Source organism: Gasterosteus aculeatus, chromosome 4, assembly GCF_964276395.1.
Source record: "Gasterosteus aculeatus chromosome 4, fGasAcu3.hap1.1, whole genome shotgun sequence".
Lineage (NCBI taxonomy): Eukaryota > Metazoa > Chordata > Actinopteri > Perciformes > Gasterosteidae > Gasterosteus > Gasterosteus aculeatus.
In genome coordinates this window covers 12,357,471-12,382,353 of record NC_135691.1, presented here as the reverse complement: position 1 = coordinate 12,382,353, position 24,883 = coordinate 12,357,471, and the positions used below count along the sequence as shown (strand labels likewise).

At 41.0% G+C, this 24,883-nt stretch overlaps 4 protein-coding genes across 5 annotated transcripts; 1 reads left to right on the top strand and 3 right to left on the bottom strand.

Moving 5' to 3' along the window:
* Nucleotides 1-655: 655 nt before the first annotated feature.
* LOC120818370 (glyoxalase domain-containing protein 5-like) lies at nt 656-4,158 on the bottom strand. The gene is made up of 6 exons (XM_078100939.1): nt 4,148-4,158; nt 3,692-3,821; nt 2,846-3,001; nt 946-1,101; nt 801-862; nt 656-701 (listed from the first exon to the last, which is right to left on the bottom strand). The coding sequence occupies exons 1-6, from the start codon at nt 4,156-4,158 to the stop codon at nt 656-658; spliced, it is 561 nt and encodes a 186-aa protein (XP_077957065.1).
* A 1,822-nt stretch (nt 4,159-5,980) lies between these two features.
* Nucleotides 5,981-10,871, top strand: LOC120820914 (uncharacterized). The gene is made up of 12 exons (XM_078102263.1): nt 5,981-6,616; nt 6,882-7,088; nt 7,269-7,507; nt 7,601-7,701; nt 7,822-7,991; nt 8,334-8,528; nt 8,847-8,933; nt 9,270-9,523; nt 9,605-9,730; nt 9,964-10,104; nt 10,261-10,369; nt 10,472-10,871. The coding sequence occupies exons 1-12, from the start codon at nt 6,484-6,486 to the stop codon at nt 10,681-10,683; spliced, it is 1,974 nt and encodes a 657-aa protein (XP_077958389.1). The 5' UTR covers nt 5,981-6,483; the 3' UTR covers nt 10,684-10,871.
* LOC144406329 (uncharacterized) lies at nt 10,744-16,885 on the bottom strand. Of its 2 annotated transcripts, none has more exons than XM_078102264.1 (6): nt 12,758-16,885; nt 12,508-12,641; nt 12,097-12,268; nt 11,753-12,001; nt 11,379-11,643; nt 10,744-11,071 (listed from the first exon to the last, which is right to left on the bottom strand). In XM_078102264.1, the coding sequence occupies exons 1-6, from the start codon at nt 13,141-13,143 to the stop codon at nt 10,874-10,876; spliced, it is 1,404 nt and encodes a 467-aa protein (XP_077958390.1). In that variant the 5' UTR covers nt 13,144-16,885; the 3' UTR covers nt 10,744-10,873. The 2 variants fall into 2 exon arrangements, with proteins under 2 accessions (XP_077958390.1, XP_077958391.1); XM_078102265.1 differs by having other exon boundaries at nt 12,097-12,244.
* Nucleotides 16,886-22,109: 5,224 nt separating this feature from the next.
* LOC120818368 (glutamine amidotransferase-like class 1 domain-containing protein 3, mitochondrial) lies at nt 22,110-23,912 on the bottom strand. The gene is made up of 5 exons (XM_040175396.2): nt 23,584-23,912; nt 23,119-23,231; nt 22,828-22,999; nt 22,520-22,721; nt 22,110-22,439 (listed from the first exon to the last, which is right to left on the bottom strand). Exons 2-5 carry the CDS (start codon nt 23,224-23,226, stop codon nt 22,247-22,249), a joined length of 675 nt encoding a protein of 224 aa, XP_040031330.1. The 5' UTR covers nt 23,227-23,231; nt 23,584-23,912; the 3' UTR covers nt 22,110-22,246.
* Between the last annotated feature and the right edge of the window lie 971 nt (nt 23,913-24,883).

Genomic DNA, 24,883 nt, shown 5'->3' with positions numbered 1-24,883 from the left:
CTCACATGGGCTAAATCCACAAATTTCAACCACAAAAAGTAAAGCAAATGACCCCTAAACCCCAGCCAGTTAATCATTCAAAACCAAGTGATTGTCCGCGGTAGTTATTGTGTTTTTCACTTGAATGAAACCCTCCGGACATTTGCAATAAAAGTAATAAAAGTCTACATGTATCTACTGTGCACACAAAAGTGCCATGAAGGCGCTTTTTTATTTTCAAATGTGCGCATGTGTGCCTTAAAAAACATGGCTCTGTTTTTTTTTAATTTTGAGCACTGCTGGGAAAAAATAACTGTTTCCTCTTCGTGTTCTATTGGCCTGAAGTTAATGTGTGGCCAAAATTCTGCACGGAGGAATTGGACTTGGAGACGCGCAACCTCTGTTTCATGCACCTGCTCAGATCATGTACAGCCAGGGAGACAGGACAAGTAGCCCTGTTTAGGCGTGCATTTGTATGTGTGAGCATAGCTGAATATACAAAGAAATTATTTTAATAAGGGTTAACAGACTACTCAAGAAAAGGCCATCTTAAAGTACAGTATTGGTGTTTCCAACAAAGAAAATAGAAGAACATTCCTACAAGTTCAACATGTAGCAGGAGAACATGCGCAGTTTGACAATAAATGGTAATAAATAAAGTAATTGAAGAATCAGTCTAATCCAGATCTTTGAACCAGTCGCAGTCCATCGACGAATAAGCACTAACAAATAAAGATGAGAGCACCCGCGGTTAGACTGACGCATTTTTTTGACAGGGCCCTGAGAGCTTTGTGGAGTCTTAAGTACAACAACTATGTTGCCAGGGAACGGGGAAAGGTATGTTTATTTTGGGATAACCCTCCTCGATCTGCATCCCACAAACCTGCACAGAAGAGAGTAACCATCTTGCAAGTTCATGATTGACGTTAGCAATTCAATTCTGTCTCTGGGAGACAGGTGCACAACCTTCAGATGTGCAGCTACGGTAGCCAGGGGGGTGCTGGTGATGAGGCACAGAACTGCAGAGCCTGGAGTTGGATGTTTGGCTTTGGGCTCAAACTCCTGACCCAGCTGGTGAAGGTTGAACTTCTGCTGCCCAAATGCCAGAGCCTCGCGGGTTCCCTTGAGAACAGTGTTAATTTTGGCAGCTATTTTTGATTTAGTCTTAGTCTTTAGACGAAAAATGCATATTAGTTTTAGTCACATTTAGTCATTTTAATCCTTCTTAGTTTTAGTCTAGTTTTCCTCGACGAAAACTAGACTAAAATGTTACTAGTCTTAGTCTAGTTTTAGTCACATTTAACAGCCATATTAAACTCCTTTTCTTCCCTTCTCAGGCACAGGGACCCCTGCGTTGTGTCTACAACTGCAAAATTATTACTCAATAAAATAGCCAATAAAATACAAAGAAGAAACAATTGCATAATAGTCTAGCTTGCATTACTTGGTTGTCCGTTAGATGTCCCTCCTAGGACAGGTCTAAAGCAGGGGTTGGCAAACTTTTTGACTCGCGGGCCACAATGGGTTGTAAAATGTGACGGAGAAGCCGGGCCAAGAACAAATGTTTGAAGTGTTTGTGTGAGCTAATAGAACAATCGCTGCAATACATTATTTTCTTGGCTGCATCATAAACCAGCCATTCTAAACTGGACCCCCACTTTTCATTCAACAGTCTTTTCTTTTTCTTTGTCTCTTTGTTTATGTTTTGGTTTCATGACCAGTTCTTCTCTCTTGTGTCCTGCGGGTTTTCCTCCACCTGCTCTGTGCCGCCACGTCCTCCACCTGCACTGCGCACTTCTATCAAAAGGATCCACCTGTCACGTGTGTGCGCGCCTCTATGTTGCTTAGTAACGAACGTACGGTGGCCGAGACGGTTTAACACCGTCTTCTCACGATATGGCGCGTGAACTATAGTTGAAATGCGTGAGGCTTCAGAACCTGCAATGAGTTTATTATGTTAGACGCGTTTGTGACGGAGCGTCTCATCCACCGAGGAAACGCTGCCTGCCGTCGCCAGAGAACAGAGCAGAAAGGTCCGACAGTCTGTTAAACGGGTCTTCATGTTTCTGCGAAGCAGCGCGGCTTCAGCCTGCTAACAGGCAGCTAAACCGAGACCGCTGAGCTAAACTCAGCAGTGCTCAACATTAAAAAAAAAGAGAGGCGTGTTTTTGAAGTGCACACATTTGAAAATAAAAAAGCGCCTTTATGGGACTTTTGTGTGCACAGTAGATACATGTAGACTTTTATTACTTACTTTTATTGCAAATCTCCGGCGGGTTTCATTCAAGTGAAAGACACAAGAACAAGCGCGGACATCCACTTGGTTTTGAATGATTAACTTGCTGGGGTTTACCTAGTAAGGGGTCATTTGCTTTACTTTGCAAACACACTATTACTTTCACTATTATATTTTACTACTCATTAGTCACACATTTTACCAACAGGATTTCTTTCTATTGGCAAATACATCTATTGGAAACAATCTATTGCCGTTTGTTGTATTTCCTCATACAGATGTTTGTGTTGAAATTAGAGTTTGGTGAGCACATTTCTCTCATTTATTTTCCTTCAATTTAATTACCCACAGTTTATTTTTGTTGGTACTTTTATTAAAACAATGCTATATCTGTGCAGTGGAACTTCACATTTCAAAGGGATGCTTTTGTTGTATCTACTGGTTTTTGTATTTAGTTACATGAATTTACAAGTCCACGCATCAAGCATTACCATGATTATTTATATTTCATAATCGTTTAACACCAAAGACAGTATAAGATGCAGTATTTATTCATGGATTATTATTGTGGTGGAAGTTGGTGGATTAAGCTCTTGTGAGAAGTATGCATCCTATTTATGCACAAAGCACCTTGAAAGTGACGACCTCCATGCCAAGGACAGAGGAATAGAAGTTGATGGTGTCTGGTACACTTTTCACTGTAAGAACCAAATGATTGAGACGGCTCACTTGAATTGGACACGTTTGTTTTAATCTCACTCCAAGTGTTTGGATGGAGACAGTCTGCTAGAAATAAGACAAATACGTTTGAGTGATAATAACAAAGACAAAATAACATATACCCAGATCAACAGTATGTGTGAGCATAGCTGAATATACAAAGAAATTATTTTAATAAGGGTTAACAGACTACTCAAGAAAAGGTCATCTTAAAGTACAGTATTGGTGTTTCCAACAAAGAAAATAGAAGAACATTCCTACAAGTCCAACATGTAGCAGGAGAACACGCGCAGTTTGACAATAAATGGTAATAAATAAAGTAATTGAAGAATCAGTCTAATCCAGATCTTTAAACCAGTCGCAATCCATCGACGAATAAGCACTAATAAATAAAGATGAGAGCACCTGCGGTTAGAATGACGCATTTTTTTGACAGGGCCCTAAGAGCTTTGTTAAGTCTTAAGTACAACAACTATGTTGCCAGGGAACGGGGAAAGGTATGTTTATTTTGGGATAATATTGACCTTAGGACACTTAAGAAGTTTCCTGTGATGTTGACTGGTCATAGTTTTACACTTCAATGAGGTTGTGATCTGGATCTATAAAGTGAAGAGAGGTGATGCTCCGGTCTTTTCCACTGGGCCCTCCTCGATCTGCACCCCACAAACGTGCACAGAAGAGAGTAACCATCTTACAAGTTCATGATTGACGTTAGCAATTCATTTCAAGACCCTCTGTGGGAGACAGGTGCACAACCTTCAGATGTGCAGCTACGGTAGCCAGGGGGGTGCTGGTGATGAGGCACAGATCTGCAGAACCTGGAGTTGGATGCCTTACTTTGGGCTCAAATTTCTGCTGCCCAAATGCCAGAGCCTCGCGGGTTCCCCTGAGAATGAGGAGACACCATTTGAGAATGTTGAAAAGTGTCTGAAAGTTTCAAGTCGCTCGCAGAGAGGAGACAGATGCAATCAACCGGCATGCAATCCAATCCTGATATCTAGGGGATGTCAGGCTTAGATTTTTTGGACTTTTGTGTGCACAGTAGATCCTTATAGACTCTTATTACTCAACAAAATAGCCAATAAAACACAGAAGGAAGAAGGAACAGTTATTTTTTCCCAGCAGTGCTCAACATAAAAAAAAAGAGGAGTGTTCTTTGAAGTACGCACATTTTAAAATAAAAAAGCGCCTTTATGGGACTTTTGTGTGTACAGTAGATACATGTAGAATTTTATTACTTACTTTTATTGCAAATCTCCGGCGGGTTTCATTCAAGTGAAAGACACAAGAACAAGCGCGGACATCCACTTGGTTTTGAATGATTAACTTGCTGGGGTTTACCTAGTAAGGGGTAATTTGCTTTACTTTGCAAACACACTATTACTTTCACTATTATATTTTACCACTCATTAGTCACACATTTTACCAACAGGATTTCTTTCTATTGGCAAATACATCTATTGGAAACAATTTATTGGCGTTTGTTGTATTTCCACATACTGATACTTGTGTTGAAATTAAAGTTTGGTGAGCACAGTTCTCTCATTTATTTTCCTTCAATTTAATTACCCACACAGTTTATTTTTGTTGGTACTTTTATTAAAACAATGCTATATCTGTGCAGTGGAACTTCACATTTCAAAGGGATACTTTTGTTGTATCTAGTGGTTTTTGTATTCAGTTATTTCGTCTTTAGTAAAAGATAGTAAAATATACAGTATTTTTCATAGATTATTATTGTGGTGGAAGTTAGTGGATTAAGCTCTTGTGAGAAGTATGCATCCTATTTATGCACAAAGCACCTTGAAAGTGACGACCTCCATGCCAAGGACCGAGGAATAGAAGTTGACGGTGTCTGGTACACTTTTCACTGTAAAAACCAAATGATTGAGACGGCTCACTTGAATTGGACACCTTTGCTTTGATCTCACTCCAAGTGTTTGGATGGAGACAGTCTGCAAGAAATAAGACAAATACGTTTGAGTTATAATAACAAAGGCAAAATAATATATACCCAGATCAACAGCGCCGCTGCGTGGTCATACATGTGTACAGCATCCTGTGAGCAACCGAACTGAGGAATTCCAGCACCCATTAGCAAACCGTAGGCTAGCAACGAGCTAGCTTACAGCTTCAGCCCTCTATTGATGTGTCGTTTGTGAACGATCCGTTCATTTTGAACGAATCCTTACAAGGACTCGAGAGTAACGAGTCCTCTCAAAAAAAGATTTGTTCATTTTCTCGTGGCCACGCATTGGGACTTGCATAGGCTCAGCCAAGGAAACAGAAATGATTCGTTGAATGCAGGTCACGTGGAAAATGATCCTTCTGCCAACCAAGTGATACCAGTGCTGAGCCTATGCAGGTCACGTGAAAAATTAACGATGAAAGAATCATTGATCTACTCGCTACCAGTGCTGAGCCTTTGCAGGTCACGTGAAAAATGAACGATGAACGATGAACGAATCATTGACCCGAAGGCTCGGTTGGCAGATGACCGAAACATTGACCCGAAGAACACGGTCGGGAGGTGAACGATTCGTTTATCTGCCGGATACAGATCTTTAGATCATTTTTCACGTGACCTGCATAGGCTCATCACTGATCCACGCTGGCATTGGGCTAACGTCCCCATCCATCCACGCTAGCATCAGGCTAATGATCCCATCCATCCACGCTAGCATCAGGCTAATGATCCCATCCACCCACGCTAGCATCAGGCTAATGATCCCATCCATCCACGCTAGCATCAGGCTAACGTCCCCGTCCATCCACGCTTCACTATCAGGCGAACCCTTACATACAACACTGTAACGTGTGGGTCTGTGGGGGTCCCGAAATAATGAGGATGCGGCTGAGGGTTTTCGTGTCTTTATTGTCTTAAACAGTCTTTATTTTATCCGTTTTACAAGCACGACCGGCTCCAGCCTCCTCGGTTCGTTCCCCGAACCACTCCCTTCTCCGTCCCCTCTGCAGCCGAGCCAAACCACGCCCGCCACCACAAACAGATAATGACAACCTCTCTACCAGACTGTGGACTTTATGGAGGACTAAAAGTGCCACAATTAAATAAATAAATACACCATTAAATAATTACTTAAATGTGTCATTCATTAATTAAAATTGGAATTAAATAAATAAATGTGTCATTAAATGTGTCATTAATTAATTAAAATACCGATTCATTGTATGTAAAATGCATATATAACTATTTCACTATTTACATTTACATTTCATGATCCTGCGTTGCAGCGCTTCATGAATTACTTAAAACTGTCAAACTGACCCATCAAAAGTTGGTAGGCGGAACATAACGCCTGATTGGTTACCCTGTGCATCAAGTCAAGACAAATCAATTCCAGATAATGGATCGCTGCAGAGCTACTGAACACATTCCAATACACTGGGTGGCGCTATTCACCTCTACGTTGGTTTGGATACGCTGTTAAACAGAACTTTCATTGCAACGGCTAAAAATCAAGGAGATGACGCGGTCCTGCTAGCCCCAATGACCAAGGACGCAGACGCCGTGCGAGGTGCAGGACAAAATGTCAAAAAGTTGCCCGGAGCTGCTGAGAGAAGCAGCGAATTTGATTGAGGAAGCTCTGAGCAGAAGTCCAACGGCTCCGGCGGCTCAGTCACAGCAGATACCGGCCGCTCAATCACGTACACCTGTCCAAGGTAAGCTAAGTAATTTCATGTTAGCCAGGTGTGCTACTCACTAATGATTCGGGACACACGTGTGGGTTAAATTAGATCGACTCGAAAATGTATTTGTATGTGGTATTATGATGTTTCGTGCGCGACACGTTCGTTGTTAATTGGTGGAGCATAAAACCCGCTAGTTAGCTAATGGTGTTAGCTGGTTTGAGCATCCCAAGATAGAAGTAGAGACTGTTTTAGCTGACTGGTGACCGTTGAGCGGTGACGTTTTTCTGTGTTGCAGCGGAGGTAGCAAGGCTCTTTGCGCCATACAACATTGGAGCCAGAAGGAATATGACGAGACGACCAGCACAAGTCCAAGTTAGCCGAAGAAGCTACACACATACTGTCTGTTGTTTGGCTGACCACAATGCGGATAAAATTCCAAGCGTACTGGTTATAGCTGAACTTCCTCATTCAGGACTTGGAGAGCAAAAAGTAACATTTTCAGGTCAGTGCGAAACTAGGCATTTACCAAAACAAAACAAATTCTGTTCATTGAAATTATTTGCATTTAATTGTATAGTGACTCAAACGTAATTCATTTTAATACTGTGAATAATAGTTATCACAGGCTTATTTGCTTAATTTAAGGTGAGGTGAGTTATGATTTTGTTTTGTTTTTCTCCAGGGAATGACCAAGATCCCATGGTTATAACAAATAAACTGATGGAAGTGTTTCCGAAGCTCCAACAAGGGGGAGGCTTTGAACTTCTAAAACTTGTAGGATCTACTCGCAGTCGAAATCTTGCATTGCTTCAGTGTCCCAGCACTGGATACACCCTTGCCTATCTGAAAGATCCATCGACGATGATTGGACAGGCTACAATCTACATACGTCCACTTCAACAGGATCTACCCTTAGATTGTGTACATAAATTTACAGAGACCTAGTTTAATACATAATCAAAACAAAGATTACTGGTGACTTTTAATCATTAATTAAAAGCCATTTGTTGTTAGGAGAGCTCACGTCCTGCCTCTGGTCCAGTCATCCCCTGCATCACTTGTCAGATGGAAGTTCCCTTTTCAGAGATGAAGCTGCACAGATTGAGCTGCAATGGGTATGTACTTCCTAAAGCAATGCGAGGGTAGCATATTCATTTTCTTTGGGAATATGTCCTCTTGGAGTGTTGTGCACACAAATAAGCCAGTATGACCATTTTGATTCTGTTCACTTCGAGGACACCCATGGAGGAAAGAGAACAAGAGGGAGGCCAAAGGGAAGAAAATGATAGTGAGACAGCCCTAGTCAGTGACAGTGTTCCAGTGAGGTCTGAAACATCAGCTGAGAGTGCAGTAGTTCCAGCAGTGATTGTCAACGAGGAGTTGGATCGCAAAGAAACAGACAGTGGTATGTGTCATCACAATAGTGTTGCTATAAGATTGTGTGTAACTGAAAAGTCAATAGAAAGCGAACACTTTTAATATAGAATTGGATAAGATAATAGTTACAGGCAATTAATAACATGCACCTGTTTTTTTTATTTTTCTAATATTTAGTTTTTGTTGAATGACGTTTTTATGTCAACTCGGCGTTGTGACAGATTTTTAAGCTATTGGGTCCCGCGTTTTATCAGTGAAATAACATAATTTTCCTCCTGTTGTGTAGAGTGAGAGGGTATCTGTATATGCAGGTAACATGCCAACTCACAATATGTCTCTGGAATAGATAACTTTGTTGTTGTTTGTTTAGAATGGAAGATTATTGAGGAACCCACTCAAGCTGCCAAAGTTTTCAAAGAAAATCTGCTAAGGGAACATGCAACTGGGAAACCACTTAGAATAAAGATGGATGTAAGGGAGTCTGAAGAGGACCGGGAACGGGAGCTTCTCTTATTCTATAAACAGCAGCAAGAATGGGCATGTCCACTTCATTGTACTCTGGTTGGTAAGTAATATAAAGTTTATAATATAAATACATCAGTACAGTTTATACCACTCAAGTAGCATATATGGAATTGTCCCATTGGAAAATGGGAGAATGGAATGCACAAAATTATATAATTGATAAAAAATGTTATGTATGTGAATATTGTGCACAATATACTCTTATCTGGAATAATCAATATTAAGGATGCTGTTCTAAATTACAGCCAATATAATTTTGACTATTTTTCTCCCTTGCTTGTTAAATGTTAGCTAATCAAGTTACCCGTATTTGTCTGCCACTTTTTTCCACTGTGTTATTATCAGTATTTTATTTCAGGTGATCTTGCTATCGGAGAGGGAGTGATGCGGTACTTTATGACAACAATCATATCCAAACTCCAGTTTGGATTCAGTCTAGATCTTGGTAAGTACTCGCACACGTTCTGGTGGTTGATGAACGCAGATATGTGCTGTTTAGCAGAGGGCCGGTGGGCAATGTTTTGTGTCAGGTAAATCAGTAAGTCAGTAGTAGGATATTCAGGGGGGTTGCATTTGAAGTGGTTTGGGGTCTGTAAGTCATTTTGGAGTAGGCTACAATTTTGTTTAAGTGAATTCTACAAGCAGCAATACCACAGGCCAAGTAATCGCCCGTTCCAAACAGGCACATTTTCAACGGGCACTGCACTAGTATGATGTAATTTTATGTATTTAAGAGGTTAGTTGTTGTGACTTTATTCCCTGCTCTCTTGGTACTTTACAGGAGGAATGGGCCGAACACTGCTATTTGAGGGTGAACCTGACCATCTTGTTCCAGCAGCATCAGAGGCACTTATTGAAAGCAACCTCTTCCGGGTTGCAGGAAGGATGTTGGCCCACACTTTTCTGCATGACGGTCCCCATGTTACAGGATTAAGTCCTGCTGTAATTCATGTACTGCTCAATGGGGACCCAGAAATGGCTACTGTTGTTATTGAAGACTGTCCTGATCTGCACATCAGGAGCATCATAGAACTGGTATGTAACCTAAAAGATAATTTGCCATGTAAAAAAATATTGATTGGGCAGATATAATAAATGGTATGGTCCTTATTCTAGCTTGAACATGAAGAACTTACACCGGAACAGAAAGCCACAGTTTCAGATCTTTCCATGTCTTGGGATCTTCCGGCAGTCACCAAAACAAATCGGAGATGGCTACATAATAAACTTCTACTCCATGCAGTGAGTTCCTGCTGGTTAAGTGACAGAACTCATTGCTGTACTTGTTGAAATTATAGAATGTATTCTGAACCCTGGCTTGTTAATGTTAACACAAGAGTTTAAGTACTCGAGTTTTAATGGGTTTTTATAAGACACTTTATTGTGCTTTTATTAACATTTTGTTCTACTGTGCCAACTTTTGTCAAATTTGGGTTAAGGATTTCTGCTGTAATATGGGTCTGTCTGTCTCTTAGGTCGTTGGGAGGACCATGCGCCAAATTAAACAGTTGAGAAAGGGACTGAAAGATGTGATGGTATGGCCCCTGCTGACATCTAGGCCAGATGTTGTCCCACTTCTTTTCCCCAAAATGGCTGAAATGCAGTTCACACCCCAGGTAAGTCAGTAATTTAGTTATATTTGTGACTTAACTTAATGAATTTTACGTCTTTTTTCCATGACTGAGCTGGCTATTTTTCCATTTTCCAATAATGTGATCTGCATCACCAAAATAAGTTCTCCCTTTTTAAAATTACAATTTGTTTTCTTTAAGATGCTCCTAGAAAAAATCACATGGCCAGTTGAGGACAGTGATGATGAAGACTTTGACTTGGACACCACCTGCCGCATCACTGGCTTTCTAAGGATGTTCATTGAAACGGGTATAAACCTCATTTCTCTTTACAAATGCTTCTATGTCTCATGGATAGATATGATCAAATAAAGTTGAACTAAATGTCTTCAATCCATTGTATGACTTTTAGCTTCATCAGGTACCCTGGCCCAGCTGCTGACATTCTGGGTTGGCTGGGAGATGCTTCCTCCTGAACTGACAGTGGTGATTTCTGAGGGAACCCTTCCTACGTCCTCCACATGCTTTGAAACACTAAAGCTGCCAGCTCATTTCAAGATCTACATGGACTTTGAGAAAGCACTTGTCTCTGCTATAAAAAGTACTGGATTTGGGCTTGTTTAAGTATTTTCAGACACAAGTTCAGTGTCTTGAACTTGTTAACTGATTAACACACTGCAGCAGTTGACTTTTTATTTTATTTTTATTCGGCATATATATATATATATATATATATTTTTTTTTTTTTAAAGGAAAGCAAACTTTCAGTTTTTGACTGCTTGTTCTAACACAAAAAATAAAAACGTGTCGGACATCAGTCTAAGATTCTTGATAACACTTCCACAGTCTCTACATATAGTCTAAGCGCATCAGTAACAGAAACTCCTGGAGCTGGCAAAATTGCAACCTCTTCATCTGAGAGCTCACGGGCCAGCTGAACCTCGGGGACTGACACAGTGCCTCCATGAAGGCTGTGAGGTCCGTTCCAGTCGATCCCAGACTCTTCAGGAATCTGAAAAGATGACAAGCATAATCAAACTTGTACTTAAAAATAGTTTGACATGTCCTAACACAAGATTGTTATTTTTGGTCACCAAGTCAGTGAGAAATTGTTAGTTATTAAAGTTTTGTGAAATAATACAGCTGTAGTATGCACTGTAGAAACTACAGCTCACAGGTTGATCTTTAAAAGCTTGGGAGATTTTAAAGACAATATAGTAAATGTTCCATTTAAAGTACCACATTTAGCACAATTTTTTTCCTCCCATAATTCCTTTTGGGCAAACACTTTAGAAACGTGTTTAAAGTTGATTGTTAACCTCAGTAGGATCCTCCTCAGGGCCTTGCTCTCTGTAACGTCTCCAGAGTGGTGACTGATTCCTTTCAGTTCTCAGACCGTGAAAGTTCCAAGCATCTCGAAAAGAGTCTAGGCTTTGCTGAACCAGTGGAAGGAAAATCCGGTGCAGAGCGAAAAGATGGACTTCATTGTCTGGATTCAGTGTTCCCTGATCTTCCAATGAAGTAAAGATCTGATAGAAGAGGTCCAGGGCATGTTCATAAACATCTCTCCACATCCTCTCTATTCTGTGTTTAGGATAAAATTGTCAAATTGTTAATTTATGTGACATATGCTAAAGTACATTCAACTGGTATTTTAGTTGTGTGAGCCTAGTTGCCAAACATATTTCTTTACCGCTGATTGTGGACACTTCTGCCTGTGATGTGTGAATTCCTGTCGGTACCTCTGCTTCTGATCATGAATTCTGCTACATCTGCATTCTCCCCCCCTTTATCAGACCGTACCCTTGATGGCAGCCCATACTGCTCAACAGCGGCGATAAAGCTCTGTAAGACCGTATGAGCTCTGTTATTGCCAGCCACAGTCAGGTAGACCACTAAACGACTGAATCCATCCACCCCACCGTGGACAACAAATCTCCACCTGTTGCAAAGACATGAAAACATACAACTTTATTGTGAAACAATTGTAATGAAACATCTAGAACGATGAATTGTTTATCTGCTAATATCACTGACCTGATGAGCTTATGGTGGCCATCTATATGCCACAAAGAGTTTGGGCCAGGCACAAAATACTGCCGTCGCCTTAATACACGCAGCCTCAGACGTCTCATGTAGACTCCCTCTGCATCTACTCTGCGTAAAGACTCTTGCAGTCTTGAGACTGAGGGGAGGAACATCCGGACAGCTGAGCGTATTACTGTCAGATATTGTTCCACCTCTATTAAACAGGAGGCTAAAAATCACAGGACATGTCTATCCTGATGATAGAAGTCAGCTGTCCTGAAATGTGTGTTTCTCTTCTATTATACACATTCTACATCTCAGAGGCGATGTCTTTCCAAAAGCGGGCTTCCTTCACCTTTCAAAAGGGCAGAGCTCCGAATTAAAAATACATTTAAATAATGCCCATATTATTATACTCACTTGGAACACGCACACCTCTTGCATTCAGGTGACCACGCATTAGCTTGTAGCCGGTGTTTGGATGACTTCTGTGAATTTCACTTACAATATGGTCCAATTCCTCATCATTCACAGCTGAATAGAGATCTGTTTTTCTGTAGAAACAAAAAAAACACAACATCAAGTAATGTTACCTTAAACGCCATATTCTTTCAGAGTGTATGAGAGCAGCAATTGATAAACAGAAACCTCATGAATTTAGTGTAAATACCTTAAACTGTGTTGTTGCATGCACCTCCTGATGGTCCTCTTTGACACTCCGAACATCGCTGCGATTTGAACTGCGGGAACTCCACAAAGAACTTGATGCTCCAGAACTGCACTCGGTATGTCAAACGGCAAACGCCCCGGTCCCTGTGTGTGTTGGGCCTGATGCGCCCTGGTACCAGAGAAGCGGTGGACAACTTCTTCTAGATTTGTAATTACTCTGTGGTCGATATCTTCGTCAGAAAGTGCGGAAATGACTCCAACAACTTCAATAAGTTCCTCTGCTTTACTAGCTACATGCTCGGACTCAGCAGGTCCTGCTTCTACATCCCCTGCTAAGTTTAAAATGTCTCTCACCAACTCCCTGGAAAGTTCACGGAGATCCTCCATGTTTCTATCCAGGTACTTCAGACCAAAGCAATGGATCAGACTAGATTCGCGTTAGCCCCGCCCACTGACTTTGATGGGTCAGTTTGACAGTTTTAAGTAATTCATGAAGCGCTGCAACGCAGGATCATGAAATGTAAATGTAAATAGTGAAATAGTTATATATGCATTTTACATACAATGAATCGGTATTTTAATTAATTAATGACACATTTAATGACACATTTATTTATTTAATTCCAATTTTAATTAATGAATGACACATTTAAGTAATTATTTAATGGTGTATTTATTTATTTAATTGTGGCACTTTTAGTCCTCCATAGGACTTCACCGCTTTATAACAAAGCTTTTTTGCAACGTAAATGGATCAGTACCGCCGCTGCCCATTTTCAACACAGGGGACCGGCTATGCCCCAGAGAGGTCAGTGTTGTGTGGACGGGACGGGGCTATATCCTGGCCATCACACTACATAATGGGCGTTTCGTGTTGACAACAACCCATCCCGGAAAGTCCACTGAGTGCACGAACCCAAAGGTTCCGACATGCGAGCACCGCATGGAGGCCGGCTTTGGACCGGGGCAGCGGTGATTTTATCCCAGTTTGCATGTTTATTGGCGGACCTTTTATTGCAAGGTTCTGGCCGTCACTGGTAACCAGAGCGAGCTCATCGTCAGTGAGATCAACGTGACCCAGGTCCGGCGGTACGAGCGGAGTACTCACTTGTCTCGACGGCCGGCTACAGGCTGAACTTCACGTGACCTGCATAGGCTCAGCATTGGTAGTGATAAGCAGTCAGCATTCTTTCTCTGCGCTAGCAGGTTGCCATCGCCATCTGAGCCGTCGCGTTTTCAAACGAAAATACCATCCAACCGTATTGGTTTAAAGGCGATTTTTTGAGCTCAATTCCATCGTATATCTTCTTGTTTTCTTCTTTGGACGACCATCCAGCTTTTACACTGACGTTCTTTTTGTAAAAGGTGAGCTGTCTCGATGGGTTTCTAGCCCGGCTAGCATTTAGTTAACTTAGCTAAGCCACCGGTTTGGTAGGAAGTTCGTCTTCGTTACGATTTTATATTGGATTCCAAGCGGTGTACTACCAACGTGAATTACCACGTTCGGTTCTAACGGACCTCGTTTGGGTTATGATGTATAGATTTACCGGTTTTACCATTAGAAACCTTAGAAAACCTCTATTGTTATGAACGATGAACTAGCGTACTAGCGAGTAGATCAATGATTCGTTCATCGTTCATTTTTCACGTGATCTGCATAGGAAAACAGAAATGATTTTGACTGGGTCTTCGGATACGGATCTTAGGATCATTTTTCACGTGACCTGCGCACAGAAGAGGAAACAGAAAGGAATTGTTTACCTCGTTCACTTTCGCGTGGCTAGGTTTAGTAAGACGTGAATGATATTCCTTCACAAATAATAATTACAGGTTTCGTTATATTAACATTTTTGTACTTTACTTAGAGTTCAGCGTAATAGTTATGCCGTGATAATTGAATGCTAGTGTGAAAATAAATGATTACTTCAAATCATCCAGACTGTCATGATACATTATTTTAATGCAGGAATTTCATTATTTTAATGCAGGAATTTATCTTACCCCCCCCCCGAAATGAATGAATGACTCAAAAAAAGATTTGTTCATTTTACTGAACGAGATTCAAAGAACCGAGTCGATAAAATGATCCGAACTTCCCATCACTACAGCCCTCACATGTAAAAGTAAACCTTTAACGTTGTGACTGTAACGTCACTTGAGCCTGGAAAAGTGTTGATGAGAAGTAATAACTTTAGAAAATGTGCATTTTAGACACCTTTGTTTAATTGTTAATGCTATTTTAAACACAAAACTACACACATTTGGTCATCTTGGAGGCAGAATTCCACCTGGTGGAACATGTTGAACTAGCGATTCTTCCTGCTGTTCTCGTGCACTTTGCTCTCAACTCTCAAATAATTTAACGGCTGTGTTTCAAGTGCCAACAATCTCCCCACATTTAGCCAGGACGTTTTCAAACCACGGTCTTTTAGGAACACAGTGGTGGTCCTCTGCAGACTGTGTGCCGCGCAGGGTAACGGTAGAGTTGAGATGGAAGTGGCATAGCAGCTAGCTTAGCCTAGCAGCTAGCTTAACGTAGCAGTGCTTTAAGTGGTCCGTTTGCAACTCACCCCCCTTCTGTTTGACACGTGGAGTAATTCCTCTGCACAGTTCTCTGCTGTATGTTGCACTACTGTTTGTTTTACTTCCAACGCAAAAAAGCTCTCTCCATCTTGATTTAACTGACTGCAGCTAGCGGCCATTTCGTAAACCGGAAGTAAACGAACGTTAACTACGTTAAAACTTTTTGTTGCATTAATCTAAACCACATTAATCGCATAGATTAATTAATGTTGACAGCCCTAGTAATAAGCTTGAAATATCCACATCTCCTATTTCTCTTCTTGACTCTCCCTTCATACAGGAAATGAAATGAAAATCTACTAATGGAGAGCTATGATGGAGGCTTCTTTTCTTCAAACATGTTCAATTATCAAACGTAATTGGCCTGCATTTCATTGATTTTTCCAATATTAGTGCATTAGAAGTGAGGCGGTATACCTCACATCTAGTGAGTGGCCCAGTCCATTTTTCTGTATGTGGCTCTCGGGAAAAAAGTTTGGACACCCCTGAATTAGAGGGTAAAGTGCGCCACCAAGTGGTGGCATGGTACGATTCCTCGCAGGAAAAATAAGAAGTGTATTAAAGAGGTGTCTTTGATTTTGGGTACACCTTGGATTGGTCGCCAGCCAATCGCAGGGCTAACACAGAGACATACAACCATTCACACTCACATTCACACCTACCGGGAAATTAGAGTCTGCAATCAACCTGATCCCCAGGGCCCGGTTTTTCAAAAGGTTTAATCCGGAAAAAAATTGATCCGGATTTAGTAATCCTTTTTTTTGCGATCTGTGATCATGTAATCCATTTTACTTTTGAGCCAGTTTTTCAAAGCAACATCGGATTGGATTAATCTGATCCGGATAGGACCATTTCAGGATCACCAAATCTGGATAACCAGTGCTCAAACAGGATAGGAAATCACAATGTAGAACTATAGATATGTAAAGAGCAACAAGTAGAATAGCCAGTGTGGGGTCAATATAAGTTTATTTTTATTTGAAATAAAAACACACACATTTAAAAAAAACTAGAAACAAGAAAAAACCCACTCCACCCTCTTCCAGCAGTCACACAAACATTGTACAAACACTGTACATTGAGGATATTTATAACATAAGTTTCAAATATAGATGTATTGAATTAAAAAAAAGACTTAATGTCAAATACTCCACAATAATTTCAGACTTCCTCATCTGATGTGGAGAGACCAGCTTGTCTGAGTGTAGCCTTTAGGAGGCGGATCTCTAGTCTGGCCTTGGCTTGCTGCAGTTTGGTCAGAGTCAGTTGTTCCTCTGCCAGACGAAGCTGTGCTTCTGCCCTTTCAGTCTCTTTTTGCAGAAGTGCCTTGTAATCATCATCTTTGTTAGATGAAGGGCGCTTCAAGCCTTTACTCTGAGATCCTGTAGCAACTACCACTGGCTCAACCAATGAGGATCCAGCTTCTTCCTCAGGAACAGAGCTGAGATTCAATATAAATACGCTCTCTGGATCAGCCTCAGGAGGAACTGGCAGATTCTCCTCCTCCTCCTCAATCCAAGGCTCGCCATCCCCTACAACACCTTGAATACCATGGAGAGCTTGCGACTTCTCACCTCCAATGATGTCGAGGACCACATCTGTGTAATCTCCCCTCTTAAATGGCTTGTTGCCTGTGGGTTTTTGCTTCAGCATGGTCCTTTGTTGCCCTGGCCTTAAGATTCTTCCACCGCAATTTGATGTGGTCTGTGGTCCTCCTCTGGCCAGACCCTATGGCATTCACATTTTCTGTGATTAAAATCCAAACATCATTTTTCTTTTTGTTGGTATCCTTAGCAGAATTAAAACTTCCCACTATTGTTCCATAATGGCACCGAACATACTCTAGTAGTGCATTGGTTTCAGCAGCAGTGAAGTTACAGCTTCTTGAGTCCATGGTTCCGTTGCTTTACTATAGTGAACATTGTTCATCAATGACAGGCCTTGGGTCCAATTGCCTCAATTGAACACAAGCCAAAACGAATCAGTTGTAATAGGTGTGTTTGAAAAGACCAATTTCACAGCCATATAAATCAGCCTTTCTCAGAGGATTCAAAGACAGACAGTGAAATGGCAGGTGTTGTCCACCGCCACCACCACTTTGCCAGGAGAGGATACCGTCAAAGGGTGTATATTGAACGTACCAAGCCACTGGAGCAATACACCACTGAGGAGCTGTATGTCCGGTTTTCGCTTTGGGAAGGCTGATATAGAGTACCTTGTGAACCTTCTCAGGCCAAAACTTTAACACAGTACCCAAAGGAGTCATGGTCTGTCTGTGGAAGACCAGATCCTCATTGCTCTCCGATTTTATGCATGTGGGACTTTCTATCAAGTTGTTGGTGACTATATGGGAGTGGTGAAATCAGCTGTGTATGATGTGGTGAGAGATGTGTCAATCGTACTGGCCAGCCTGGTCAATGAATATGTTTCTTTTCCAAAGGACAACCAGATTGCCCAGGCCAAGCGCAGCTTTTTTCTTTTGGGGAATATGCCCAATACTATTGGAGCAATCGACTGCACACACGTGCATATACAAGCACCTCGTGAGAATGAATGGGAGTTTATAAACAGAAAGGGGAGGCACAGCATCAATGTCCAACTTGTGTGTGATGCTGACCTCATCATCATCAACTGCGTTGTCAAGTGGCCTGAGGGAGAGTGCTCTATATAGAGACCTCCAAACCAACCGACCGGATGGCATAATATTAGGAGACAGTGCCTACCCACTCCTACCATGGGTGATGACTCCTTTTCTAACAGCAAATACACCGGCGCAAATACGCTTCAACACTGCTCATTGCAGAGCAAGTGGGCAATTGAACGTTTAAATGGAGTTCTTAAGAGGCGCTTTGCATGCCTTAACTACCTGAGAGCAGAACCACAGAAAGCATGCAACATAACCCTTGCCTGTATTGTCCTGCACAACATCGCTACTAAGCGCAATGTCCCTCTCTGTGCTGACAATGATGTACCTGAGCCCCTTGGAGACTCTAACCAACCTCCTGCATTCTGCCAGAACGAGCAAACAGGACGTGCAACAAGGGACGCAATAGTTAGACACTATTTCTGATTTGGATTTGTTTTGGATTTCAAAAATCAGTGATTGCCATTCTTTGCATTTTTTTGGTTATTCTGTAATCATTGCATGCATCACCAATAAATATTCTGAAAACAAAAATATTTTCGATTGTGATGATATATCAGTTAGTGACAGAATAAAATGTATTGTTTTTGGTCAATTTTGACAGCTATTTGGGGGATTATTTTATGAGGCCAAACTCTTTCTACTTTGCTGTAGGCCTATACTGAAAGGCTGAATACGTTAAAGCCTACCTAATCACTGTAGCCTGACGGATGAACAAATAAAATTAAGACCTTATGAATAAATAGGATATCTATTAAGATACTACCGGCACATTAAGAGCAATGCGTCCAGCTCTCAGACCGGTCCGTATTTGTAAAATACCGGAAAAAAAATCTGAATCTGTGAATATCTTGCCAACTTTCAATACTGATCGACTTTTTGAAAAAAATAAATAATGAGGTTGTAGTGAATGTGATATGTGATATACAAGATATGCGCAGGCTCCTCCATACTTACATACCGGTAAAGTTGGCAAGATATTCAGATTCAGACTGACAGACCGGTCTGCGAGCTGGACGCATTGGTCTTAATGTGCCGGTAATGATGGTAAATGATGGTTGTAGCTGGTTGTCATCTACGGTCCACTACGATTACCGAAGGGGGGCATTTGTTTTTTGACAACGTTTTATCTCATAATTTTGACTTTCTATCCCCTTACATTAGTGCGGAAATGGGCTTCTATAGTTGTGTGAATGCATCACTCCAGCCAATCCAAAGACAGGGTTTGTAACCAATCTGGTGTAGAGACCATAGTGACTGGCCCCGCCCCCTTACTGTCAAAAAGAAAAACAGCGGGCGCGTAGAAAACACCTTCGAGCGCGAGCAGAGACTAACCTCGCGAGCGAGGAAGTTCACTTTTCGCGAGGGAGCAAATATCTCGCGCGAGACGGACTTTTGCTCACGCGAGACGGAGATTTGCTCGGGGATGTTTGATTTACGCACGCTCATCAACCTGATTTGCGCCCTCTAATTTTGACAGTGATTTGCCGCCATACCCGGAGCATGTCTTTGGACTGTGGGTGGAAGCCGGACAACCCTGAGAGAACCCACACAGACACGGGGAGAACATGCACAGAAAGGCTACTGGGCGAACCCAGGACGATTTTACTACCAGTATATCAAAAATATATTTAACATAATTGTTTTAATATATCAATTTCTCTTTTTTGTTTATTCTGACTTTGATGACTATCAAACACGGATAAAACTATAAATATATTAATGATAATAAGTATTCCGATTCTCTTCACCCACATGAAAACTCCTCTGAATCCCTCACCGTCCAGTTCCCATTCACTTCTACGTTCAATAAAGTTCTAGTACTTAACATCTCCCTTGTTGTGGGTCTCCATTCCATAACAATTTCTTTTTTCCTCCTAAAGAAATCAAAATATAACTAAGTAATAGATAAGTAAAGCCTTTGTAGGAGAAGGGGGTCAAAGGAGGTAATGTATCTTTTTTATTGATTAAGGGTCCGAATACAATAAATATATTCCAACATGTCAAGTCAATTTCATAATTTAACCCTGTTTGAATTCCCAACATCGGAGACAGTTGTGTGTATTCCAAAGGCTTTATAACCCAAGCACAAAACTAGAAGGCATGAATAAGGGAATCTCTCAGAGGGCCACATTTAATGAACCTTTTCATTTGGTAGTTTCTCAATGTTTCGCAAGGATCTTAATTCCATGTATTATGTATCTTGTAGAAGTTTGTCATTGCTCTCAGCTTCGATAGGAATATTGATTTAAACTAAAGCTTTTTTCATTCAATCCACTCTGCAGTAGCCTTGAATCATGGGCCTGATTCAAGTCTTTCAACATTTTCTTATACCTGCCATTAATATATTTTAATGAGATAGGGTGAGGATGTTGTCATTTTCAAGAATTTGGCCTTGATTTGCAACAAAATAAAGTGTGATTTGGGCCCTTTTGTGACATTTTATAATCTATGGGTATCTGAACCAAGAATTATAACAACTAAACAGATGTAATATTTACCATCAATGTGAAAGGAATTTGGATTTTCCCTTTCCCGCCTTGTACAAACTCTCCTGCAAAAACACCCATCGCACTGAAATACCTCATGCTTATTTACTAGTAAAATAAAAGGCTGTGAGAACTTATATATAACTGAAATCAGTGAGTGAGTTTTGTTTATATCAGTCAGATTAAGGTAAAAAAAGCTTCCAAAATAGCCTGTTTCCTGGTACAACATGATATCAGCCCAGATGAAGATAATACAATACAGGCACATAGCAACCAAAACAAAGCTTCCCTGTTACTTTAGTCAACAAATGTCTATAAGCCCCCCCCCCACATACACACACACACACAGATTGTACAGTAATGCAAAGTCAGTGTGGATCAGTCACAGGTTTTACCCTTCATGAACTAATGCTGGGCGGCACGGTGGCGTGGTGGTCAGCACTGTTGCCTCACAGCAAGAAGGTCCTGGGTTCGATTCCGCCCAGTGGCCTTTCTGTGTGGAGTCTGCATGTTCTCCCCGTGTCTGTGTGGGTTCTCTCCGGGTTCTCCGGCTTCCTCCCACAGTCCAAAGACATGCTCTGGGGATCAGGTTAATTGGGGACTTTAAATTGCCCGTAGATGTGTGAATGTGAGTGTGAATGTGAGTGTGAATGGATGTATGTCTCTGTGTAGCCCTGCGATTGGCTGGCAACCAATCCAGGGTGTACCCTGTCTATCGCCTGAAGTTGGCTGGGATGGACTCCAGCCCCCCGCGACCCTGTGTGCAGGATAAGCGGTTTGACGATGGATGGATGGATGGATGAACTGCTGCTGACAAAGGAAGAGGAGTTTTCGACATGTGCTGTGTGCAGTATGTGTGCAGTATCCAATGCTTACCACAGAGGAGATTGTCAGCATCCAGAGTTAAGACCTGAGACAAGAACACACACCACACTGCAAGAATTCTGTAAATTCATGTATTTTTCAGCCTGATGTTACGCATACAAGAATCTTCCATACAGTAAAGCATAAGGTTTATTTATTAAACAATGTCACTATATGCACTAGATGCACATCATACAGAATTAAGTGAAATAAGTTATGAATTATAATAGTGAGGGTAAATTTGGATGTGAGTAGAGTTGAATAATATACTGCAAATCTAAGTTGTAATCCTCAAAATTGATTGTATCCCGTTTCTAGTTCAGTGTCAAAGATAACATTTTGAGTGTTTAAGTGTGTATTTCTATATTTGATCCCTATAATGTAGCACTGTGGCCTTCAGCATATAAATAGTATTCTTGTTAAACACCAATTATTTATTGATTAAATTAAACAAGATTTTACAAGGAATAAAAGTTACCTGACGCAACAACTGATACTTTTTAAACTGCGACCATTTCTAAGATTGTGTATTGTTGCCATTATTTTAGGAATACTATAAGACCGGCAAAATAAAAGACGAGGTATGTAAATCCACTCAAAATGGTTTTATGTGGTTTAATGCTCCTTCACAAGCAGCACCTGCTCATCTAACAAGATGTCACAAAGGTGGTCTCATTCTGGTTAGGAAGAAACAAAATATAGCGTTTTATGAGGTGATTATCCTCAAGTATTTGTCTTTTATACATTTAAATAAAGAGGAAAATTGCAAAAGCAGAATTTGTAGTTAGTTTATTGAAACATAAGAGCAACCCGTTGACCATACATTTGTATGTGTAAGACAACATGGGTGTGCAAAAAACAAAAATGAGTTTAAGTGAATACAAACATCCAGTACATAATGTGAGACTTCTTAAGCCAGTTTCAGTGTCTCTTTGACCATGACTCCAATTCCATCAAAAACCTTATGAATGGGAGCTTTGCACATGAATGCAGAGGTAGTGACCAGTTTATTTTTGACATCAACGTGTGCTTTCTCCACTTCCGTGTTGACGTGTTTGCAGCCCATCTCCTTCATGGCGCATGCGGTCTGAGCGTAGGGCCACCTAACGGTGAAAAGAGAAGGAAAGTCAGAACTGTGCTTTAATACTATGTACACGAATTATGTGAAAACGGTTTTACACACATGTCACACTCTTTGTCCGCTCCCACAGTGAGTTCACAGCCAGGCAGGACTTTGGCAGCGAGGACCGAGGCGATGCAGCACATTCCCAGTGGCTTTCCGGCTTTATGGAAAGCCTTGATGATCTTCTCCAACTGAGGCTGGATGGTGAACGCCTTGTTCTTCACTGCCCAGTCACTCAGGTTCTTCGCCACACCAAAGCCCCCTAAAATATGAGCACACAGGATTCATTAGGAGGATCGCAATTTTTGAGGTAAGAAAAACAAAAAGGGAGAATATTTGGAATTCATTAATGGCAGGTTCAGCCAAACCTGGGATGATGACAGCATCAAATGCAGACACATCCAACTTGGCCAGATCGGCCACATCACCCCTGGCGATGCGGGCACTCTCCTGCAGGACGTTTCTTTTCTCCTCTGTAGGTTTACCCTCACAATGGTTCACTACATGCATCTGATCGGAATTTGGAGCGAACATCTGCACCTGAAATGAAGCACGGCAGACTTATTTACTATGCTAAGGACAAGGGTTATTCTTATTAGGACTGAATGACAGAAATGTGACAATATAACAGCAATAAGTCAAGACTGATCTTTTCTTACTTTGGCTCCAGCTCGACTCAGATGCACGAGGACAGCGGACGCCTCATGAATCTCTGTGCCGTCGTAGACTCCACAACCGGAGAGAATAACTGCAACGCGCTTCGACATGGCTTCTATAGAACCAATAAAACGTTGTTTACCAATCAGATATGCTCCTGCACCACCCGTTGCTCTTGGTTACACAAATGAGTCAGGTGACCGGAGTGACTACTGCTGAAACTGTGGATACCTAAACGCAGTTACAGGAAGATGTTAGAGTATGCATATTGAATAAATATGCATTACTATAAAAATAATACAGTTTAAAAAAAAAATAATTCCCTCATGCATTTTCCAATGCTTCTCTGCACTTAATACAATGCTAACTAAAATCAACATGTTTGTTAGTTAATTTTAGTTAGCTGTAGGTTAGGAGAAAGCATCCGTTATGTTAAGCGAAGTGAAGAGAGTGTAGCTAGATCTTACCTTGTAGTTCTGCGGTGGGTCGCTGTTAGTAGTCGAGCTCTTGAGCCGAGGTGTGCCGTATGAGATCAGAAGCAGACACTTTATAGTTCTGCCCGCCCCTCTGGCTCCACCCACTACCTGCTTAAAGATAACACAGGTTGGATGGTGTGGTCATTGGAGGAGAAAATGCTGAATCATTGCCCTCGTCACGACTGAATCATTGCTGAATCATTGCTCTGTGTAATTTGATATTCATTTAAACATGTTGTTCAATGAATACATGTAAATATATAGATTTGTGTGTGTGTGTGAGGTATAGTCACTTGAGTACTATTATCTTTATAGAGTTGATAACGATGCATACATGCATTTATATAATAAAAATATATACTGAAAAATAATAACAGATGCTTTGAGTATATGTCACTCACTGAGATGCTTATCTGCATTTCACGATACACAGTTGGAGGAAAACGATTTATATGGAAATATTTGTATTTGGATTATACAAATAACATAAAAACAAATAAAAATAAATGCTATTTAGCTTTCATTAAGGTTAAGACACGTCAGCCCCAAGGTACAGTAGTATTCAAAACAGTGTACCGTCTCATAACGACACAACACAGACATTTTGTGGGGCAAACCAAAATAAAGGGCACCCATTGCCCAAATTATTTATGAAATTAAAAATATCAATAAACACCATAGGATATTTTTAACTTGTGTATTTATTTGTGTAAACAAACTTACTCAAATGATCAAAAACTGACAAAACAAGGCCATATTACTTAAGCACTAAGGTACTTGAGGTAGTGCTTTATCATTATTTACTGAGTTGAAGCATAAGCAGCATTACACTAATAAAATACCACAATATATCTCACCGGACTGTCATGTAGTTCAACTCAAGACCTACCTTTCATTTCAATAATTGAATTAAATTAAACGAAACTAGTGAACTTGTCTAATTTGTAAAAAAGTAAAACTGCCCTTTAATTCTGTCTGTCTGTCTGTATCTCTCTCCCTCTCTCTCCTCATTGAACATGTCACGCTTTGAAATCACGTATTTTATGAGTTTTAGGTTTATTCATTTTTTAGGAAACGTCGGGTCAGTTGCACGTAATGTTTTCAGCTGCGCTGATGTGGTTAATTTATCACCAAACAAGGTCGGGGGGATTTGCACAAACAGTCATCACCTCTTTGTCTGATGTTGCAGCCGTTTGGCGCACGAGCACCAAGAGGAAGAGGAGGAGGAGGAGGAGGAGGAGGAGGAGGAGGAGGAGGAGGAGGGTGATCGGCTGCAATCTGCCGTCCCTAT

Coding starts and splice junctions, on each gene's coding strand:
- LOC120818370 (XM_078100939.1), bottom strand. Junction 863..945: donor CCGTAGCTGCACATCTGAAG/GTTGTGCACCTG, acceptor TCTTCTGTGCAG/GTTTGTGGGATGCAGATCGA. Junction 702..800: donor ATACCTTTCCCCGTTCCCTG/GCAACATAGTTG, acceptor TTTATTTGTTAG/TGCTTATTCGTCGATGGACT.
- LOC120820914 (XM_078102263.1), top strand. CDS start 6,484: ATGTCAAAAAGTTGCCCGGAGCTGCTGAGAGAAGCAGCGAATTTGATT. Junction 7,992..8,333: donor TCGCAAAGAAACAGACAGTG/GTATGTGTCATC, acceptor TTGTTTGTTTAG/AATGGAAGATTATTGAGGAA. Junction 9,524..9,604: donor TCAGGAGCATCATAGAACTG/GTATGTAACCTA, acceptor TCCTTATTCTAG/CTTGAACATGAAGAACTTAC.
- LOC144406329 (XM_078102264.1), bottom strand. CDS start 13,143: ATGGAGGATCTCCGTGAACTTTCCAGGGAGTTGGTGAGAGACATTTTA. Junction 11,644..11,752: donor AGAAGTGTCCACAATCAGCG/GTAAAGAAATAT, acceptor TCCTAAACACAG/AATAGAGAGGATGTGGAGAG. Junction 11,072..11,378: donor CTGAGGAGGATCCTACTGAG/GTTAACAATCAA, acceptor TCATCTTTTCAG/ATTCCTGAAGAGTCTGGGAT.
- LOC120818368 (XM_040175396.2), bottom strand. CDS start 23,226: ATGTCGAAGCGCGTTGCAGTTATTCTCTCCGGTTGTGGAGTCTACGAC. Junction 23,000..23,118: donor TGAGTCGAGCTGGAGCCAAA/GTAAGAAAAGAT, acceptor GCTTCATTTCAG/GTGCAGATGTTCGCTCCAAA. Junction 22,722..22,827: donor TGATGCTGTCATCATCCCAG/GTTTGGCTGAAC, acceptor CTCATATTTTAG/GGGGCTTTGGTGTGGCGAAG.